General features: G+C 43.0%; 1 protein-coding gene and 1 pseudogene across 4 annotated transcripts in view; both read right to left on the reverse strand.

Moving 5' to 3' along the window:
- LOC147436833 (uncharacterized) overlaps positions 1 to 16,488 on the reverse strand; it is a 41,005-nt gene extending 24,517 nt beyond the window's left edge. For 2 of the 4 annotated variants that reach the window (XR_015184769.1, XR_015184770.1), the window contains exons 1-6: positions 16,006 to 16,488; positions 14,934 to 15,848; positions 14,733 to 14,847; positions 7,277 to 7,306; positions 7,090 to 7,119; positions 6,905 to 6,973 (exon numbers count right to left, since the gene is read on the reverse strand). Coding sequence is in view for 2 of the 4 variants with exons in the window: in XM_086486238.1 (XP_086342364.1) it covers positions 12,810 to 13,490 (681 nt within the window). In the remaining 2 variants the exon portion in view is untranslated. Of the gene's footprint in view, positions 1 to 6,904; positions 6,974 to 7,089; positions 7,120 to 7,276; positions 7,307 to 12,800; positions 14,848 to 14,933; positions 15,849 to 16,005 lie in introns of those variants that run through there. The other 2 variants (XM_086486238.1, XM_086486237.1) reach the window with 2 other exon arrangements.
- A 362-nt stretch (positions 16,489 to 16,850) lies between these two features.
- On the reverse strand, positions 16,851 to 17,371 carry LOC147436834 (small ribosomal subunit protein uS9-like; annotated as a pseudogene).
- Positions 17,372 to 20,683: the final 3,312 nt, after the last annotated feature.

Here is a 20,683-nt window from a genome sequence, read left to right on the forward strand (position 1 = left end):
GATCCAATTCCCTACGCAACTCATCTGGTACATGCACGTAAGCTATGCAACCAAACACTTTCAAGTGTGTCAAATCAAGCTTTTGTACATGTAAACTTTTCATCAGGCGTTACATCATGCACCGCAGTTGTAGGTGTCCTGTTCATAATGTACACAACTGTATTTACAGCTTCAGCCCAAAAATGATGAGGCATGTTCTTCTCATTCATCAATGCACGTGCAACCTCTGCAATGTGCCTGCTTTTTCTTTCTGCGACCCCATTCTGTTGTGGAGTATATCTGCATGTAAACTGCTTGCGTATACCATGCATTCGCAGAAAATCTGAAAAATCATTGGAGAAGTACTCTCCCCCTCCATCTGACCTCACTGTCTTGATTTGCATATCTGTCTCCTTCTCAATCATGACTTTGAAGTCTTGAAAGTGACCAAACACTTCACTTTTGTTACGCATGAAGTAGACCCATACTTTCCTTGTATGGTCATCAATGAAAGAGACATAATACTTGCAACCATGTATACTTGCAGTATCGGTTGGACCCCAAACATCTGTGTGCACCACCTCAAGTGGCTTTTTACATACATTGCGCTCATGTGGAAATGAGCCCTTTGACTGTTTTCCAAACTGGCATGCTGCACATACTTTATGCATACCATCCACCTTGAATTTGGGCAAACCTTTTACAATCTGTTTTGATTGCATGCTGCGCAATCTCTGGTCATTGACATGGCCAATGTGTTTGTGCCAAATGTCAACATCAGCCACAACACCTGTGCCCTGTGCAAATAATGCATCTTTTACCTCAGGCATGTTTACATTCAACGTAAACATTCTGCCCACACATTTGCCCTCTGTGATCAGCTTACAGCCATTCTGGAAATCTTCTACATAACAGCCATTCGGATTGAAGCGAACCTGCAAACCCTGCTCAACCATTTGTCCAACAGAAACAAGATTCTTTGTAATGTTTGGGACATGAAGTACATCTGCTAAGTACTTTGATTTGCCACTCTTCGTATTTAGAGGTATGTCCCCTACATGAGCAATGGGGTGAGTTGTGTCATCTCCTGTCTGCACATAGCGTGACACATCTGGTTTGCGCATATCTCTAAACCACTCTCCACGAGACATCATGTGATTAAAGGCACCTGAATCCACATACCAAACATCATCTTGGGTGGAATTCTCTGCAGTCATTTTATTCATTACATGCTGCATAACAAACATGCGCTCGTTTTTTATGTCATCTGCATCTCTGCTAGTAGATGCATAATTGCCCTGTTCTCTCTTTCCACCTGCTTTTCCCTTTGGACAGTCACGTGACATGTGACCTCTTTCACCACAAGTCCAACATTCTCTGCTATCTGCAGTATGTTGCTGCCTGCTTGATCCTGCACCACGACCTCTTTAACTCCCCCTGCCTTGAGACTGATTTCCCATGCCACCTGTATTGTTTTGATTTGATTGACCTTCTTGAAATTGGCCCCTGCAACCCCTTGGACCTCGACCACGACCTCTACCTCTACCTATGTTGGAGTTAGAATAGAAGGCCTGTTCAGAATTATTTCTGCCATGAGAGGAAGATGTGTCAAGGTTCTTCTCCTCAAGAATAAGCATAAAAATCAAATCTTGGAACACGAGGATGTTGTCTCTTGTATTCATGGAAGACCTGAAATCTACATACTCATCTCCTAGGCCATCCAAGCATGCACGGAAAATGTCATCGTCTTCCACTGAGACTTTAATAGATCCAAGAGCCTCAATGATACTCTTGATCTTCAAAGCATAATCATCGATGGAGAGGTTGTTCCCCTTAACCGGATTTAGCTCCGACTTTAGTTGAAGCTTCCTGGCCTTGGTGTTCACCTCGAACACTCTGCCTAAGTTTTTCCATGCAATGGCTGAACCTGCTATCGTGGTACCTGTAATGCTTTCTACACTCAACGAGTGTCCACAATCAAGCGTACATACAACCACTATACTTGTACAGTAAATCTCTGTATATTGCACTTTGGAGACCTGCTCAGAAACCCATAGTGGATGCCAGCTCATGATGTAGAGCTCGACATCTCAACACCATGGAGCCACCTACATTGCCAGTTCCATAGGTTGATACTTGTTCTACGAGGGATGTAGAGCCTAGTGAGATTGCTCCTACACTAGACCCCCACTAGACACGAGCACTGAGCCACTAGAGATTGATAGAGTGCCAGATTCCATAGCTATTGATGATCCCCGTCCACCTATCATAGAGGTAGATGTCCCACCACAGCCTATACATGAGGAGATAGCCGATGTACATGGCCATGAGAGTGTTGACATTACTACAGAGCCTTTAGAGACCGAGATACCTATAGAGATAGATGCCTGCATAGAGGTACCTACTCATGAGCATTCACCACCAGATTCATTGATGATTGAGCACACATACCCCCCATGCAAGACACGGATAGATGAGGTATTTGGAGACCATGACTGTCACCCCCCGAGTGTAGATGTCACACGTTAGGATCCAGGGACCCCTTTGACGAGAGTGACTTCTACCATTGTCCTCTAGATACCACGGGAGGTAGAGCCTACATTAGAGGATGTTCCCACCAGGAGTAGTCCCACCCCTGAGCCACCTAGGACATATCAGGCCTATAGCACATCATCGAGAGCTTATGATAGGACTACTAGACATGTTTATGTGCCTTGCACGATGACACATGTTAGACCTTTAGCTCGACATGTCAGTTTGGATTGAGAGCCACAGCACACATGATGGACTATCACATGGTTGGCTCATATCTAGGCAGCCACTAGAGGCACAGGGATTTTATTGAGGACATAAACAAATTCGGGTTCCTAAACCACAGACCATTGCACATCCTCCTAAATCTACTATAGTTTCTTTGACCACACCTATGCCACAGGGATCTAGATCATTTTTACAACCATTAGAGAGGCCTACTCCACGCCGAGGACATCCATGAGCTAAATATCCATGACCACATATGAGGAGAGCTCGACATACCTTCCTTGAGATATCGCGGATATTGAAAATTTGGCTACCAAAGAGCCTACTACTTATTACACCACAGGGTGCCATGAGCCATAGCTCACCAGAGATTCCTATTGATCATGATATTGATTTAGAGCTAGGCAAGAGTCATCCACTGAGGGATTCTAAGCTACAGAGTTATTTGACGACACAGTCACAGTCTGATGTCATCCCTAGAGCCATTACTTGTGCTATAGATTCTACCATCCATATGAAGCTAGGTGCTAGCCAACCATTGACCATTAGATATAGAGCTAAGAGATTACAAGCTTTATTGTTTGGAGAGAGTTCTCTTATCCCTCCTAGCTGCACTAGACCATTGACTTGAGCATATTGACTATGGTGCACTAGCTGCATGCATTTATACTAGAGGTACTTTTTTCCTACGGGTTTTTTCCCTCTAGGTATCCAGGTTTGAGGCCCTAGTTTAGGATTTCTTTCATTTTGTAATAAAACTTTCACTACTATGCTGATACACCTTTCTAGGTGGTAGTATCTTGCCTTATGATTTTGTAGCATAGATGGACTTCAGCTTCCAGATTGCATGGTTCCATTGAGCTTCAGAGTTATATGCCGATTTCCAAAGCTACTGAGGAGCTGCATCATATTTCTCTAGGTGTATCACTTCCTATGCTATATGTTTTTGTACACCTATATTTGCTTATTGTGGATTTTCATGGTTTGATTGAGTCCATTTTATTATGTCTTGTTATCTGCCAGTAGAGATATATAAGTTTGTACATGCTTTAGTTAATTAACATAGAATTTAGTCTTATTGATAAGCCTTGAGGTTAGGAGGCTGTGACTTTAGGTTAACTCATTTACTTGAGCTACTAGTCCTAGTTGGCAAAATTATATAAATATTTGAGACCTTAGGAGGGTTTTAGGCATAGAGAGGCTTGCTCACTTCACAACAAAGAGCACTAGTAAGAATACAAAGGATATGGAAGCACAAAAGTACCACAAGTGTAAAAGGTGGAGGAGAAATCCCAACTGGATTTTAATTTGGTACTTCACTCACGTATAGCCTATGGTATTAGAGTCCTAGAGATTCCCAGTGGGACGCTTTTCTTTGAGAAGCAAAAAACCTCGAGTATACAAAATAAGCACTCACAAAAATGCTCTTAAAAACAATGTGAAAAAAAAATGAAGAAGAAAAGAGCAAGAAAAATGAAAGAGAAAAAGGAAAGATTTCCATTGAGCTTAAAATTAAAATTCAAGCTTTTGTTTTGAGTTGTACAGTTAGTTTGCTTATCTCTTCTCATTGTTGGGGTATAAAGCCCAATGTGGTCGCCCAGGTAAGTGGACGGGCCGCCAGGTATGTACACATATTCTTTTGTAAAAACCTAATAAGAACTCACTATGCTCTACACATTACAGTAGAGCGAGTTCACCATATCCTCGTGCTCTTCTTCTCGCACTCTCTCGCGTCGCACTTCCGCTCGTACTCCTTCAACTGGTATCAGAGCTCAGATCGAGGCTCGGGGCAGCATTTGCAGGTAGCCAGAGTCACCTGCTCATATTGGAGTGAGATTCGACAGACGAAGACACGGCCCCAAACCTTTAGGTTCAAACTTAAATTTCAGCCGCTTTCCCTAAGTATCCACAAGGATGTCATTAAGCTAGACTTGCTATAATAGCATATGTAGGCGAGGTTCGAACTTAAGCTCGAGCCTCTTTCCCTAAGTAGCCACAAGGATATCCCTTGGCTAGCTTTACACACTGGTGCTACAATATCATATGCAATTGAGGCTTAAACTTAAGTTTGAACCTAAAGGTGTTGTTATGTTCCCTTGGTATCCACAAAGATGTCATGAAGCTAGACTTTCATGCTAGTGCTATACTAGCATATGTAGACAAGGCTCAAACTTAAGTTCGAGCCTCTTGCCCTTAGTAGACACAAGGATGTCATGAGGAAAGCCTTGCATCCTAGTGCTACACTAGCATATGAAAATGAGGCTTGAACTTAAGGTGCTATTATATACCAAATGGTAGCCACAAGGATGTCATTAGGCTAGCCTTGCATTCTAGTGCTACACTAGCCTATGCAAGTGAGGATCAAACTTAATTTCGAGCCTCTTGGAATTAGTATCTCTAAAGGATGAGTCTAGACTTACTCCCTAGTGCTACAATAGCTTATACAGTTGAGGCTCAAACTTAAGCTCGAGCCTCAAAGTGTTTTTCTTTTCCTTTGGTATCCACATGGATGTCATGAAGCTATACATGCATCGTAGTGCTATACTGACATTTGTAGGCAAGGTCTATACTTAAGTGCAAGCTTTTTCCCATTGTTTGCCACAAGGATGCTATTCTATGACCTTAGTAGCTATAAGGATTTCGCGAGGCTAATATTTCACCCTAGCGCTACATTATGAAATACTCAAACTTTAGCTTGACCTAAAGATATTTTGCCATATCCTTGATAGCCACAAGGATTTCATGAGGCTGTGTCCTTGCATAGTAGGGCTACACTACAACCAAGGCTCTTTCCATTGGTAGCTACAAGGATGTTAGGAGACAAGCCTTGCATCCTAGTTCTAAAGAATATGCACTTGAGGCTCGAACTTAAGATCGAGCATAAAGGTGTTCTTCTATGCCCTTGGTAGCAACAAACCCTACATGATGGTGCTACTCTAGTATATGCAAGTGAGGATCGAACTTAAGTTTGAGCCTACTAGCATTGGTAGCCACATAGATGTCATGAGGCTAACCTTACAGCCTAGTGCAAAAGTAACATATACAGTTGAGGCTCAAACTTAAGTTCAAGGCAGACTTGTTATACTAGCATATGTAGGCAAGGTTCGAACTTAAGCTCGAGCCTCTTTCCCTAAGTAGCCACAAGGATGTCATTAAGCCAGACTTGCTACAAATAGCATATGTAGGCGAGGTTCGAACTTAAATTTGAGCGCTTTCCCTAGAGCTATTTTGCTTTGGCTTTGGTTAAGTCTCAAGCACTTGCATGAGGCAACGCTATCATGCTAAAATATCCACAATAAGCTCATGAGGCCACACTAGAGTGGAATATGCTAGTGCTTTGAGAGAATTAGAAGGTGAGATTTAAGCTACATCAGTTCATTGTTCTAATTTCTCAACAAGGAAACAAGGCACCAAAAACAAGCTAAATATCAAAAGCAAAGAATCTACGTCAAGTGAAAATGTCACACTCAGCACCCAAACAAATAAGTGTTGTTATCTATCTTTTTCTTTAAGTAGATTAATTACTTAATTATAACTTTAAAAAAAGATAATTAGAGTACTTATTGATTAAGTATTCTAATTAGAGAATAGCCACTTACTTTCAATTTATAGAGCATGATTTTAGACGTAGTTGTAGTTTGATTAACTTAATGATAGAGTTCACAAGGTGTATCAAGGAGGCGGTAACAAACAATAATGATAGAGTTCAAAAGGTGTATCAAGGAGGCGGTAGCAAACAATAATGAGTATATGTAGTCATTAGAAGTAGATTAAATAGAGATTAGAAACTAATAGAATGAGATTGAAGACTGAATTTTGAGATGCATTCAGAATTGAAAAAGGACAATAGATTAGATGAGAGGAAAAGATTAATATCTGAGAGGAGAGTAGAAGTTTAGGACATGTGAATGTAATCTTAGAAAACAAGTTACAATGGTTAGTAGAATCAAATTTTGATTGATGCAGATTTAGGAGAGATTAAGAGGAAGGGAGGGAGTGATTAAGAGGAGGCAAAGGACATTACACAGAGAGATTAGAAGAGATTAGGGAGTGATTAAGAGGAGCTGAGGATAATTACACAGAAATATTAGAAGAATATATCACACACACACACACACGAGAGAGAGAGAGAGAGAGAGAGAGAGAGAGAGACAAAGAGATGCACCTAGATAAGCCTTTCGAATTTGAAATTCAAATTTCAAATCTGGACTCCGCTGCTATATCAGATCTTCACCTGCAATCAAAAAGAGAAAGATATATACACACACACACACAGAGTTAATTTAGAGCATTTTGGGACTACAAATAGATACATAGAGGAGAGGGAGATGGGAAAGTAAAGAACCGTACCTGTCACGTCGTCGTCGATTTTTTCACAGTCTGCAAAAAAATCCAAACCTTATTTTAATGTAGAAGAGAGAGAGAGAGAGAGAGAGAGAGAGAGAGAGAGAACTAATGTAGAGGTGTGAAAAAGAGCCTTGTGGAGCCACGAGAAGATGTGCAGAGGGCAAGGAGATGCGGGAGCAAAGAATCTCACATGTCGCGCCGTCGTCGAATTCGTCATTGTCTGTAGAAAAATCCAAACCTATTATAATATAGAAGATTTCAAAAGCATTAAAAAGTCTTTAATAGATTTTCCCACCAACCCTACCAAGGTTAGATTAGCAAACTCACATGTGTGGACCAAAACTAATGGTTTTCATGATGGTTAAAAGAAGTGGAAAAAACAACTTTTCACGAAAATCAGCATAACTTTCACATACGGAGTCCGATTGCAAAATTTTTTTTATGAGCCAGTAGCTTGAGAGCTGCTCTATGCTTTTGTGAACAAACCTTATTCAGAAAACTTGTTGTATGAAAAGTTTTCAAAAAAATGACGTTTAAGGGGTCAAAAAATTCGACGAAGTTAGGGGTGTCTAGAACTAAAACCCTGGACAAAGTGAGAACACTTTATTTCATGACTTCTGGCCAAGGAGTATACGTGAACAAGATCATCCTCTTGAAGTTCCATTGGAAGATGGTCTAGATGAAGTGCTTGACATAATCGAGGGTCACTATTGTGGTCCAATGCACAACAAACCTACTAAGGAGTTCAACCCAACTCTTGATGTGGCAAAGGGAGACTTTGTACTTGTACAACCTTGTGATGAAAATTACCCAATTTGGTTAGGAGTGGCAGCAAACAACAGATATTGATCAGAACAATGACTCAGCAACCTATCTTCAAGTGAAGATACAATACTGGGCACCAATTTCAAAGAAGAAGAATGCAAGTGATGTGGAAGTTTACAAGGATTGTTGGAACAAGTATTGGAGGGAGAACATCAATGATCCTCAACGCTGGGAAGACACTAGCTGCATCATTTGGGCATGGAAGCCCAAGGGTGGATGAACTCCAAAAAAAATCAAGATTCCAAAGGCAATAATCCTCAAGGCCAAAGAGAGTCAATTGAAACTTGATGAACATGAGGCACCATCAAATATCAATGCAAATGAGGAGGAATGATCGCTTAGCATTGGCCTTTCACCTTTGTAATCTTCTAGCAATGGTTCGAATAAGTCCATCCATAGCTAGGGTCATTATCAACATTGATAATGGCATCCCACCTTTGTAATCTTCAAGAAATCTTATTCAATATGAATAGTGTTTTTTTTCACTTTAGTCACCCAAGTTTTTCTTGCAACTTACATTTAAATTGTTTTATCAAATGAAGCATGTGTGGGAAGAAAATTTTGTTTTGGGTGCATGAGCATGTGTGTGTGTGTATGCGCGTGCGCACGCGCGTGTGTGTGTGTGTGTATTTGTAAATTATCATGTGCAAAAACACTCTAGTGTATAGTATGGTTGTTGAAATTGGACCATATTGGATCTTGCAGACTCATAAGCATCCACTAAACATTGTATCTTAGTTTTCATATGTGCAACAACCTTGTACAATACATCCTTACCTCAAGTCCATGAGACACAAAGAATCGTCCCAAATGTGTGAATTTTTCCCTATTTTCCTAAATATGTGTTAAAACATGTTACTTGATAACACGTGCTGATGGAACACGTTGCTCAATATGTACGCCAAGTGGGCTGCATTGCATGCAACATATGCCCAAATGGTGCAAGCTAAGGTGGAGTGAGTCCTTCCATCTGTATGCATTCACCTTTTTCTTGTAGATTGAAGTGATGTTGGCATTAATGCAACAAGGTACTCAGGGATCTCTTCTGGAAGAGTGCAAATCTTTGCAACATGGTGGTTCACGTGGTGGTGTGCAATGGAAAGATAGATAGCCCTAGAGTGATGGGCGTATATACAATGCACGAGGGAAAAAACCTCCTAAAGAGGGAAAAAATGCCCAGGCGTTCCTAGTGTGTTCACACACATCACTACCACATGTATATGGTAACAAATCCCCCATGGAGTGATGCGGTGAACGAGAGCTGGCACATGAGTAAAGGGAAGTGCCATGCCCTGAGGACAGGATCAGTCCACAAAGGGGAGTAAGCCCAAAGCTTTGCGGAAAGCTTCAAGCTTCTCACGAGACAATGCCTTTGTGAAAAGATCTGCAAGGTTGTCCTGTGTTGGCACATAAGCCAAGCTGATCTCTCCTACTGAGAGCCTCTCCCTGACATAGTGGTAATGCACCTCAATGTGCTTTGTGCGAGCATGAAAAACTGGGTTCCTCGCAACTGTCAATGCGCTCTGACTGTCAGTGTAGATAGTGTTTCAGTGTCCTCTCCAACACCCAAATCATCCATAAGGCGTCTAAGCCATACACACTCAACCGTAGCTGTGAAGACTGCCCTGTACTCAGCCTCACAACTCGAAGTGGCCACAGTAGGTTGCTTCTTGCTCAACCATGATATACATGAACTGCCAAGCATGAAACAAAAACCACTTGTGGACACTCGCGTGTCAAAACAACCAACCCAATCTGAGTCCGAAAAAGCATGTAAGTCTGGCGGCAATGCCTTGGGACAAAACAAGCCAAGATGTAAAGTGCCACTAAGGTAGCAGAAAATCCTCTTGACAGTCTGTCAATGCTTAGATCCTGGGCTATGCATAAATCTACTGACCTGTGAGACTGCAAACTGAATATCTGGCCTCGTGTTGCATACATAAATGAGGCAACCAACAGCAGTTTGGTAAAGAGTGACATCAGCAGGATCACCAGCATCATGTAGACTCAACTTCAAACCTGTTTCCATGGGAGTGGCAATAGGTTTGCAATCCTCAAGTCCAAACTTACATAGCAATGTCTCTATGTAACTTTTCTGACACAAGGAAATACCACCATCACACTGCTTAAACTGTATAACCAAATAATGATGCAACAGCCCCAAATCTTTCATCTTGAAAGTAGCATTCAAATCAGCCTTAAATTCAGCAATATGTCTCTCATTTGGTCCAGTGATCAGCAAATCATCAACATAAAGAACCACGATGAGAAATACATCACCCTCACACTTTACATACAATGTGCTTTCTGTTGGACTGTTACGAAAGCCTTGTTTGACCAAATGAGTGTCAGCTTTCTCATACCAAGCACGAGGAGATTGCTTCAACCCAAACAAAGCCTTGTTACATTTGCACACTTTGTCCTCTTGTCTTTTTATGACAAAACCGCGAGGCTGCGTTACATAAACTTCCTCAAATATGTCACCATTCAAGAAAGCAGTAACAATGTCTGATTGATGTACATCCCAACCAAAATGAGCTGCCAATGCACATAGAAAACGCACACTAGTCATACGACAAGTGGGAGCAAAAGTCTCTTCATAATCTATGCCTTTTTGCTGTGCATAACCCTTTGCAACAAGTCGAGCCTTATGGCGATCGATCTCACCATCCGGCTTGCGTTTCAACTTGTAAACCCACTTCGTACCAATGGCCTTTTTACCAGGAGGCAAATCACATAAAGTCCATGTGTCATTTTCTATAAGTGCATCATATTCTGATTGCATGATCCAATTTTCTAAATTCTGTGCTTCATCCAAAGACAGAGGCTCCTCAACATCATGTAAGCTAGAGACAACCAAAGCATAACAATCTGATGCATAAGATGCATGGCGAGAATCTGAACGAGTACGACTAGACAAAGGTGCATCCAATTTACTGTCACGCAAAGTGTGCACCAGCCATTTTGGCATACCTCTAGCCTGCTCATTTTCAGCCCTTTCCTCATCAAGTACATCATGTACATCTGCATCAGTAATAGGCTGATCTGTAACATTTTCAGAAACCCCCATAGGCTGTACATTTGCCTCATTGGAACTTACATTCGTATTTCCACCACTGAAAAGAGGCAACAAAGTGTCATAAATGTCCTGTGAGCTTACATTACTGTCTCTAGTACATGACAGCAAGGGTTGAACAGAATCTTCCACAAACACTACATCCCGTGAAACCAGAATACGTTTTGTTTGCGGATGATACAACCTGTAACCTTTGCTTTCAGCACTATAACCAACAAAAATACATTTGACAGCCTTATCATCCAATTTTCTACGCTGCACTTGTGGCACCAAAGCATATGCCAAATAGCCAAAAACACGCATGTGCTCAATAGAAGGCTTTCTATCATGCCATGCTTCATATGGAGTAACAGACTGCAAAGCTTTCGTAGGACACTTGTTAAGTACATAAGTGGCACACATAATGGCCTCAAGCCAAAAAGAATGCGGTAAAGCTTGACTTTTGACCATACATCATGCCATTTCCATCAGTGACCTGTTTTTCCTCTCAGCAACACCATTTTGTTGAGGTGTATAAGGCACTGTACATTGGTGTTTTATCCCACGACTAGCCAAAAATGCATTAAATTCATGAGACATATACTCCCCCCCTCGATCGGAACGGAGGGTGCCCATAGTACATTTCGAGACATTTTCAGCCATAGCCAGAAATTGTTTGAAGCACATAAAAACTTCGGACTTCGCTTTAAGCAGAAATACTCATGCATGCCTGGAGTAGTCATCAATGAAAGTCACGAAGTACAGGTAATTGCCCAAGGACGGAGTTTGCATGGGCCCACAAACATCACTATGCACAAGCTGCAACCTGCATGTGGCCCGAACTGAACCATCCTTTGGAAACTTAGAACGCTGCATCTTACCCAAAATACAACCTTCACAAACATGTTTGACAGGTGCTTCAAGAGGTGGCAAAGAAGCAACCATATCAGATTTCTGCAAACGCACCAAACTGGCAAAATTCAGATGACCAAAACGTGCATGCCAAAGTTTTGCATCTGAAATAGCCCTTGAATCTGCAACAGCATTTGCAAAATTTTATCCACACTTGTCATACAAAGTGAGCTTATACAGCCCACGGCACAAAAGCCTAGATGCAACAATTTCATCACCAAAATTGAGATCATGAACTGTACATCTGTCATCCACAAATTTGACTACAAGTCCAAGTCTAGCAAGTGCGGATACAGACAAGAGATTCTTCTTGATCCTTGGTACATAAAGTGCATCAACAAGCGTGAAGGAACTGGCATTAGCAGCAGTGAGCACAATCTTTCCAACTCCCTGAACGGGATAAGAGGCGTTGTTGGCACAAGTGACTGAATTCCCATGAGGGACAGACTCGAGAGAGGTAAACAATTCACGATGTGAGGTAATGTGCTTTGTAGCACCACTATCGAAATACCACACATGTGAATCTGCAGCAACTGACAAGCATGCATCATGGACAGCAGGATTGTAAGTGCACTCTGCGCTAAAAGCTCATTCAGCATCAACATCAGCAACACAGTCTCCTTTCACAGAAGACTCAACAATGGCTGCATTTGTAGTGGACCCAACATTTGCAGTGGAACCACCCTCTTTCTTCTTAGTCTCTTTGGCCTTCAACTTAAGACACGACTTGATCAAGTGATCATTGGCATTACAATAATGGCAACGCATCTTCTTTTAGCCCTTATCACCAGAATTGCCAGACGAAGTACTTCCAGCAGAAGCATTAAGAACAGAATTTTTGCCACTCGCAGCAGAACCATAAGAAGTAGCTGCATTACTGTTACCACCCTTTCTTTGAAAAGCAATAAAAGCATATTCAACTGCACGCTGCCTAGTCCTGTTTTTTTCTAAAAAGTGACTCTTGCAACAGCAATGTGCATAATGCATCAAACTTGACAACTTCAGGATTTCCTTGGGTCATCAGTCTCCAAGTACTAGCAAAAGTCTGGTAGGAATCTGATAAGGCATCAAGAACAGTCTGCACAAGGGAACTGTCTGAAATGACTTCACCTGCAGAAATAAGCTGCTCATTGATATCCTTGACACTAGCAAAGAAAGTGTCCATATCATCTTCCTCATGCATAATCTTCGACTCCAGCTCTTTACGCAGCAAAGCAATTTTAGCCTCATTGCGGCTTGAATAAAGACCTGCTAAAATATCCCAAGCCTGTTTTGCGGATTTTGCTGAACGGATGTGAGGAACAATGGTGCGCTTCACAGACAACGCAATTAATGCATGAGCCTGCGCATCCTTAACATCCCAACGAGTTTGTTCTGCCGTAAGCAAAACAACTCTAACAGCTGCAATCCTTGCAGCAAGACCTGCAACATCCTCAACATCGCCTACATCCTCAGAACCAGGACGTACATCAATACCCTGCACAATGTTCCAGACACCCTTTGACACAAGAACATGTTGCATTATATAAGCCCACATAGGATAGTTGTCCCCATCCAACCTGTCCTCAGCAGGAAACATCTTGAACACATCTGTGTTGTTGTTGTCAGCCATGGTAAATGTTGCACCTGATGTGAAAACTGCCCGACAATAGGAGAAACGGAGCGGGAACAACCTGTGCTATATAGCACAAACCGTAGAAGACTATAAGGCACCTGTTATGCAAAAAACGACACTGACAAAAATTCTGCACAAAATGACGAAATAGCCTGTGCAGTACTGCCTGTAGTGGAAACGGAGGCCGAAATGAGCCCAAATCAAAATTCTGAGCAGACCGAGCTCTTCGAGATTGTCAGTACAAGATTCAAGAACCTCAAACTTATTCAGCAACATGTACAAAAGATAAAAGAAAAAATTGTTAATTTCAAAAAAAGATTCTACAACATACATTCCTGGAATGAAAAGATCATGTGTGGAGCAGAGGGAAGACTTGTGGAAGATGGAGCTCTACAGCACTGTGTGCAAATTTGTGACTCCAAATATGGGAGGCAATCTCAAGAAGCCACCCATCAATTATGATGCAGTGTAATGACTTGCCCTTCAATGCAATCGTATGCAGTTTGCACGACCACACAACGATCATGGTCATGATCCTCCCCCTGGCTTGTCTCCTTGCGAGATGCATAGAGTAGTCTCATTGAGAGAGTTAGGTCAGACACTACCAAGAAAACCCCTCTTTTGCTGGCAAAGAGCACTATCAAAACATTTTGAAACATATTATGGGACCAATGTAGAAAATGCGGGTCCTCTTTGAGATTGGGTTGGAAGCTACCAAGAAAATCCTCCACAAGCTTGGAAACAACCTACTTCTTCAATCGGGCATCCTACATGGCAAGCTAGGAACACATTTTGGAAGTACTTGGGTGGGCTAATATCCACACATGAGAGGAGAGTGTCCCTCTTTTGTCACTCTTATCTAAACCAAAAGAGCTAAGAATGATAGCAGTTCACTGAGTCCTGGCGACACATTCTACTATAGACAGAAGAACGTCTCCATTGTGGCTCTAGATAATTTTCCTACATCCTCTCAAAGAATTTGTGTGGTTATTGGAGTTTTGCGCATTTTTGAGAAATCATAATAGGCTTTGTTTAAAGAATCTAGAAACCTAGCAGAAGCCTAGCAGACAATATGCATTTTGGGGATTGCAGGGACTAGCCAATAGACACAACCACAGATTGACAATATCCAACATAAATTGATAGAGCTCAATGTCACTTTCAAGACTACATGAACATTTTAAGATCTAGCACAAGATTCAGTAAAATGTTTTTACACAGGCCTCTAGTAAGGTTAACCTGATCTGGTTTGGCACTGGAGATGTTGCTCTCCTTGTCACTTTGACATGTACAGCAGCACCTCAGACCTGTTGAAAGGTAGCTCCCAGTTTGAATCTGCTTTCATCAATGATATCTGGATGAGACAGCAAACAAGTGAGCACAGCAACACTAAGCCATAAACTTTACACAAAGACGCAAAAGGAAAAGAGGTAAGCTTACCTTCATTTGTGACGGAGAAGCGATTTGTCACTAGCCAAAGCAATCCTTATAGCTTCCCATATATAGTAGAGTATGTTTTATTTCTACTAAATGTTTATACCCGTGATAACCAGCACATTGTTGATTCATCAAAAGCTACTAGTATTCTTGAATATTTTCTCTTGTAATGGTAGACCTGGAATGCTTTTTGCCACCTTTGAATGCTTTTGGCCACTACTCTTCACCTGTGAAATCCTCAAATCTCTTCAAGGGCATCCCAATTTGAGCTAGTTCTGTTAGTACCACCAGTCAGTAGGTGAGTGCTTCACAAGTAATAAATACTCCCATCACTGGCCATATTTACACTTAAGAGTCTTACTCACAACCTTGCATAGCCTAATTATTTTGCATCTCTGTATTTGGTAAGAAGATTGCCAAGAAGGTGAACCCCACCATGGAGGGAGTCAAGTTTCAAAAGCAGCAATTGTCTCTGTCATCACTGAAATAGTAGATATGGGCCACAAAAAATCCCAGATCACAGTATTAGTAGGGCTTTGCTGTCCTTGTTTAGCTTTTGTTGGTCGTAGAAGATCTCCAAGAAATAATGCTTCTCCTCCACCACTGCCTCCAAGTTCTAAAATAATGCTCCATTAAGCATAAAGGGCTATCCTTTATCATATTAACATGAATGTGGCAAACATCAAACTGACGACCTGGAAAGCAACTGATGCAGCAACAAGGCCCTACTCTCTCCTCATCAAGATGCCCTATATTACACACCTGGGAAGTATCATGGTAAACTTATGCAATACCTTCAACAATATTTTCCTCTTACACTAATAGGCAAACTATCTGTCCTGACTCTTCTCTGCCATGCTTCTTCATGTCCTACCCTCATTGATTCAATACCTTCTGTCTCCTTTTTCATTCCAGCAGCTGCATAAATATGAGCCATCAAAATATAACATTTGAGCATCTTTTACTAAACCTAAGCGGCTACAAGTGTTGAGCATGCAAGAAAGTGTGGCTGCATTTGGAGAAAGACCCTCACGTTGCATTTGTTTAAAAAAGTTCAGTGCTTGTTCAGAATTACCTTTTTGAATGGTCCCTGCAATTAATGCATTCCAAGTTATAACACGCCACATGGGTAGCTGCTCAAGCACATGTTTCGCCTTCACAATAGCACCACACTGGGCATACATATCCACCAGGGCAGTGCCAAGAATGACATCACTTCCTAGCAACCCCTGTCTAGCAATCTTGTCATGAACTTCTTCCCCCTTATCAATTGCTCCTACAGTGCTACATGCCTTCAAAATGCATGTGAAGGCTACTGCATTTGGAGAGAGACCGTCACCTTCATTCGATGGAGGCAGTTCATTGCTTGCTCAAAAGTTCACCTTCTTGAACATATCTTGTAATTAATGCATTCCGAGTGCGCAGAGGCAAGGTCATTGTGCTCTGCAAGTTTCCATCTGAGCAAAAGGAGGACATGCTGAGCACGGGCGACATAGTTTCCCTGTCTCTCTCTCTCTCTTGTTTTGTGTTGCATATACACCAAGCAGTAGGGCGAGGATCTGTTCTACATCAGCTCTCTCTCTCTCTCTCTCTCTCTCTCTCTCTCTCTCTCTCTCTCTCTCTATTAAATCAACAAGATCATCTCTATTGAATAGGTACACAGATATTGCGACAACAACTAGGTCTTACAATACTCCATGAAATAAAAACAAAGAAGGAATTTAATAGGCACTGTTGAATTTTTCTCTATCAAAAACCTCATATTTAAAAAAGCCAGTTTATCAATCATATATGATGCAAAATAAGCCCGCCGCAGCAATATGTTCTTGCAGAACAAATTTTCTCTACATTCTACAAAAAACTTCTCCTGTCCTGCTCATTTTATTAAGAAGAAGCAGGAAGAAGAAAACTACGGAAAAATTAACGGTATGACTTCTAGAAGCGAGCCCGGGCACCTCTACCACCAAACTTCTTGGGCTCACAACGGCAATGAGAAGTGTGCGATCATACCTGATGAGAATGTCGCCAATCTCCTTCTTGGAATGCTCGTCAACAAATTTCTGGTAGAATGCAACAAGAGCTTTGGCGATGGCCTAACGGATTGCGTAAATCTGTGAAGTGTGACCTCCCCCACGTACCCAAATGTGCATATCAATGCCAGCAAAGCGATTCCAACCTAATAGCAGCACCGGCTCGAAGGCCTTGTAACGAAGGATCTCAGGCTCCACGAGCTCGATCAGGCAGCCATTGATCTTGATCAAGCCCCTCCTCTGTTTGCAATGGCACACAGCCACCACTATCTTCTTTCGTCCAAAGCACTGCACTGACTCTACTGCCGCGGCCATTGCTCTGCACTTTCCCATCTCTATCTGTCTCTCTCTCTCTCTCTCCCCACATATTGCATGCAAAACTACGAGCGCCCTTTAATTCTCCTATATTGCTTGGAATTAGAGGAGGGGTATACTGGTACGCTTGCAATTATATTGCTTGGAATCTTCACAGATTCCTCATGTGCCTTATTCTCTTGCAGGTTGGAGTAAAAGTCCAATCGTATGCAGGAATCGAGCATGCGACGTGCACCCTTCCAAGCACGTGATGTGAAGGGTATTTTGGGAATTTTGACAAATTAGAAGGGTTTGAGCTTGGCTTTAAGAAAACGATGAAATTTACATAAGTTTTAGTGTACTTACCGACAAAAGCTTCTAATTTTGACCCAAAAATGAGAGAATTTCAAGTTTGCCCTTACGTTCACCACGCCATGAAAGTATTCACCGATGCGCGCGCGCGCACACACACACACAGAGCGAGAGAGAGAGAAAGAAATGAAATGAAATGGAATGTTATATTAACGTCTTCAAAAGGCCATAATGACCTATGAGACCCGAAAGTTACAAAGTGGTGGATCGATACAAAGTTAGAGTAACAAAATAACCTAACAACCGTACAAAAACAAAGATATATACTATGGGGTCCTAAGTTGGTTGATGTGAGCCAAGCAACAAACTAAGCAAAAAATGGGCGGCTTGTTGGGATAGCTGAATCACACGAGATCTATCATCGGTCGTTGGCAAATCTCATCAATTTCCTCCATGGTTAGTAGTCTGACCGGGCGTCGTACATGCCTGGCCAGCGTGCTCCGAATTTTCTGTCGTAGCCTCCGTCGATGCTATGTAGTTCTTCGCAGTCGCGGGCGCCTGGATTTCCCCAATTCAATCGCTCGGTCAATGAGTGTGCCTCTGGTGTGAGACGAGGCGGACCTCTGCTGTGGGAGTGGCTCTTGCGGCTGTCCCGTGTCTACTCTGAAAAATTCTGTGATCCGCCTTTGAAACTGGCTAGCCTCTCCATTCATCAAGCTATCTCTGTGTCTACGTAGCTCGAGCAAGAACAAACCCAGACATCTCTGATCTTCGTATCCCATGACTCTTGAGAGTGGTCCAAAACCCTCTCTGAACAAGCAGTGGAATCGGCCTCGTATCTCGTAGTAGACGGGGCAGCGGCATGTATAGTGTAGCTCTATCTCAGGTTCCATGTTACACAAGGGGCATGTCCTGCCTTGTGGTGGTACTCCGCTGTATCTCCCAGTTTCAATCTGCAACTGGTGAGAGGATGTGCGTAACTGGCCAATAGCACATCGTATCCCATGAGACAAGTGGGTATCCATGTATTTGGGTCTCGTCACAAAACCATCTTCCATAAGCTGGAGAAGGTGGTCTCTGTAGAAAGCCATCTTCGTGCCCAATTCCTATGCTGGTTGTATCCATGTCCTCCTGGTGTCTAGTTGGGTCAGGTCTTGGTGGATGAGCTTGGTGATCTCTGACTGTGTAAGAGTGAGAGATGGTGCATCCAATGAGTAATGGAATGGTGGAAGCTTGTCGATGCTGAACCCATGTGCCTGAAACCATGATGTCATCTCCCCATACCAGCATGTTGTATCTCCTTGTATGGCTAACTGTCAAGAGGATTCAAGTGCTATGCGAGCATATCTGTTTCTAGGAAGTTCCCATGTGCGGTTTATGAAGGAGACTGATCTGGTGAGCGCCTCCACCACTAGTGGGGGGGCCGCTAGCTCTGCTCGGATAATGGCTCGCGGTACTGATGCCTTGGCTCTAATGAGCCGCGAGATCATAGAAACGAGAGGTTTCTCCATGTTCCCCCAACCGTCTGTGCGACCCGGCCTCCCGTGGTGATCCAGTGAAGGTCCCCATATCTCGGTTCCATAAAGCAATGCTGAAGCCACCAAGGTGTCAAAGAGCCAGAGCTTCGTTCGGGGCCCCTGAAACTGAACCTGCGAACACATCCTTTCCAATCTACCCAATGCTACGTGGGCTCTAGTAAGTCTGGTCTCAGCTGCTCTTCTGAGTGAGAATGCAGGTCCGCTAAAAACCACTCCAAGGTAAGTGTAAGCCTCTGTGTACTCTACAGTCTCCTGGCCGTATGTGAATGTAGGTGCTGACCTCCTGATCCACTGTGGGGTGGTATTAAACACCATAACCTTGGTTTTACCCAGGTTGGCAGACAACCCACTTTCGTGGGAAAACGTATGCAAAGCATCCAATTGACGTTACATTCCCTCTGGGGATTCGGAGATCAACACTATGTCATCAGCATATAACAAAAGTGGAATCCATGTCCCTGCCAACTGAGCACCTTTATCTCCATCGGTGTCAATGTAGTCAGAAATCTCATCCACATACATACCGAAAAGAGTAGGAGAGAGCGGGCAGCCCTGCTTCACCCCAATAGTGGAGTGAACCGGTGTAGAAAGTCCCTCCGGGGTGCGTACATGCCCTACTACTGATCTGTACAATGCCATGGTCCCCCAACTGATTTATGTGGGTACCCCCATTTCCTGTAGTCTGCGCATCAGTCTAGCTTTGGGTACTGTGTCGAAAGCTTTGCAGAAGTCCACAAAGCTACAATAGATCCGTCTCCCATGAGATCTGCCTTCCTCGATGATGGCCCTGAGTGTCAGGATATGGTCAAGAGTAGAGAAGCCTCTACTGAATCCTGCCTGCCCAGTTGCACGTATTCCCTCCCTCTCTACCCATCTACTCAACTGTTGCTCAAGAATGGATGCATACAACCGTGCAAGTGTGTGCCCAATCATAATAGTGCGATAATTCCCAGGCTCCATGGGGTCTCCTGATTTGAAGATAGGTACGATCTTAGATAGGCTCCAAGTGTCCAGTAGGCCCTCACACATGGCACGGTTAAACATAACTGCTAGAAGCTCTGCTAGTAGGTCTTTGGCATGCATGAAATGCTCAGCGACTAGACCGTCATGATCATATGCTCTCCCAGTCTTCATCCTGTCAATAGCTTTCTTCACCATCTCAGCGCGGTGAAAAAGACACATGCGTGTGGGCATGGATCGGGGGGGTCGGGGAGGGGCGGCTGTCCAGGTATTGTGTACAAAGATGATGCGTACTAACCCCAGGTCTCTACGGAGGAAATAGCAGGGGGGGGGGGGGGGGGGGGGGATGCTCATGAAAAATCCGCCACGCCTCACGCGAGTCCTGACTCAAGAATAGCTGATATAGATCCTACTCAAGTCGAGCCAAAAAAGCCCTCTTCTTCCGCCACACCAGGCGTCGGAAGTCAATCTGTGACTGTCTGTGAGTGACGTCCCCCAACAGCACCTCCTTCTGAAGTTTGGCGGCACTCCTCATCATACCAGTTGTTCTAAGGCATGCTCCCTGATCGGCGGCTCTGCTCAGGCTTGGTGTGTGGGTATGCTTCTACTGCTGCCTCAT

The sequence above is a fragment of the Adiantum capillus-veneris genome, chromosome 17, assembly GCF_014529385.1.
Source record: "Adiantum capillus-veneris isolate H3 chromosome 17, ASM1452938v2, whole genome shotgun sequence".
NCBI lineage: Eukaryota > Viridiplantae > Streptophyta > Polypodiopsida > Polypodiales > Pteridaceae > Adiantum > Adiantum capillus-veneris.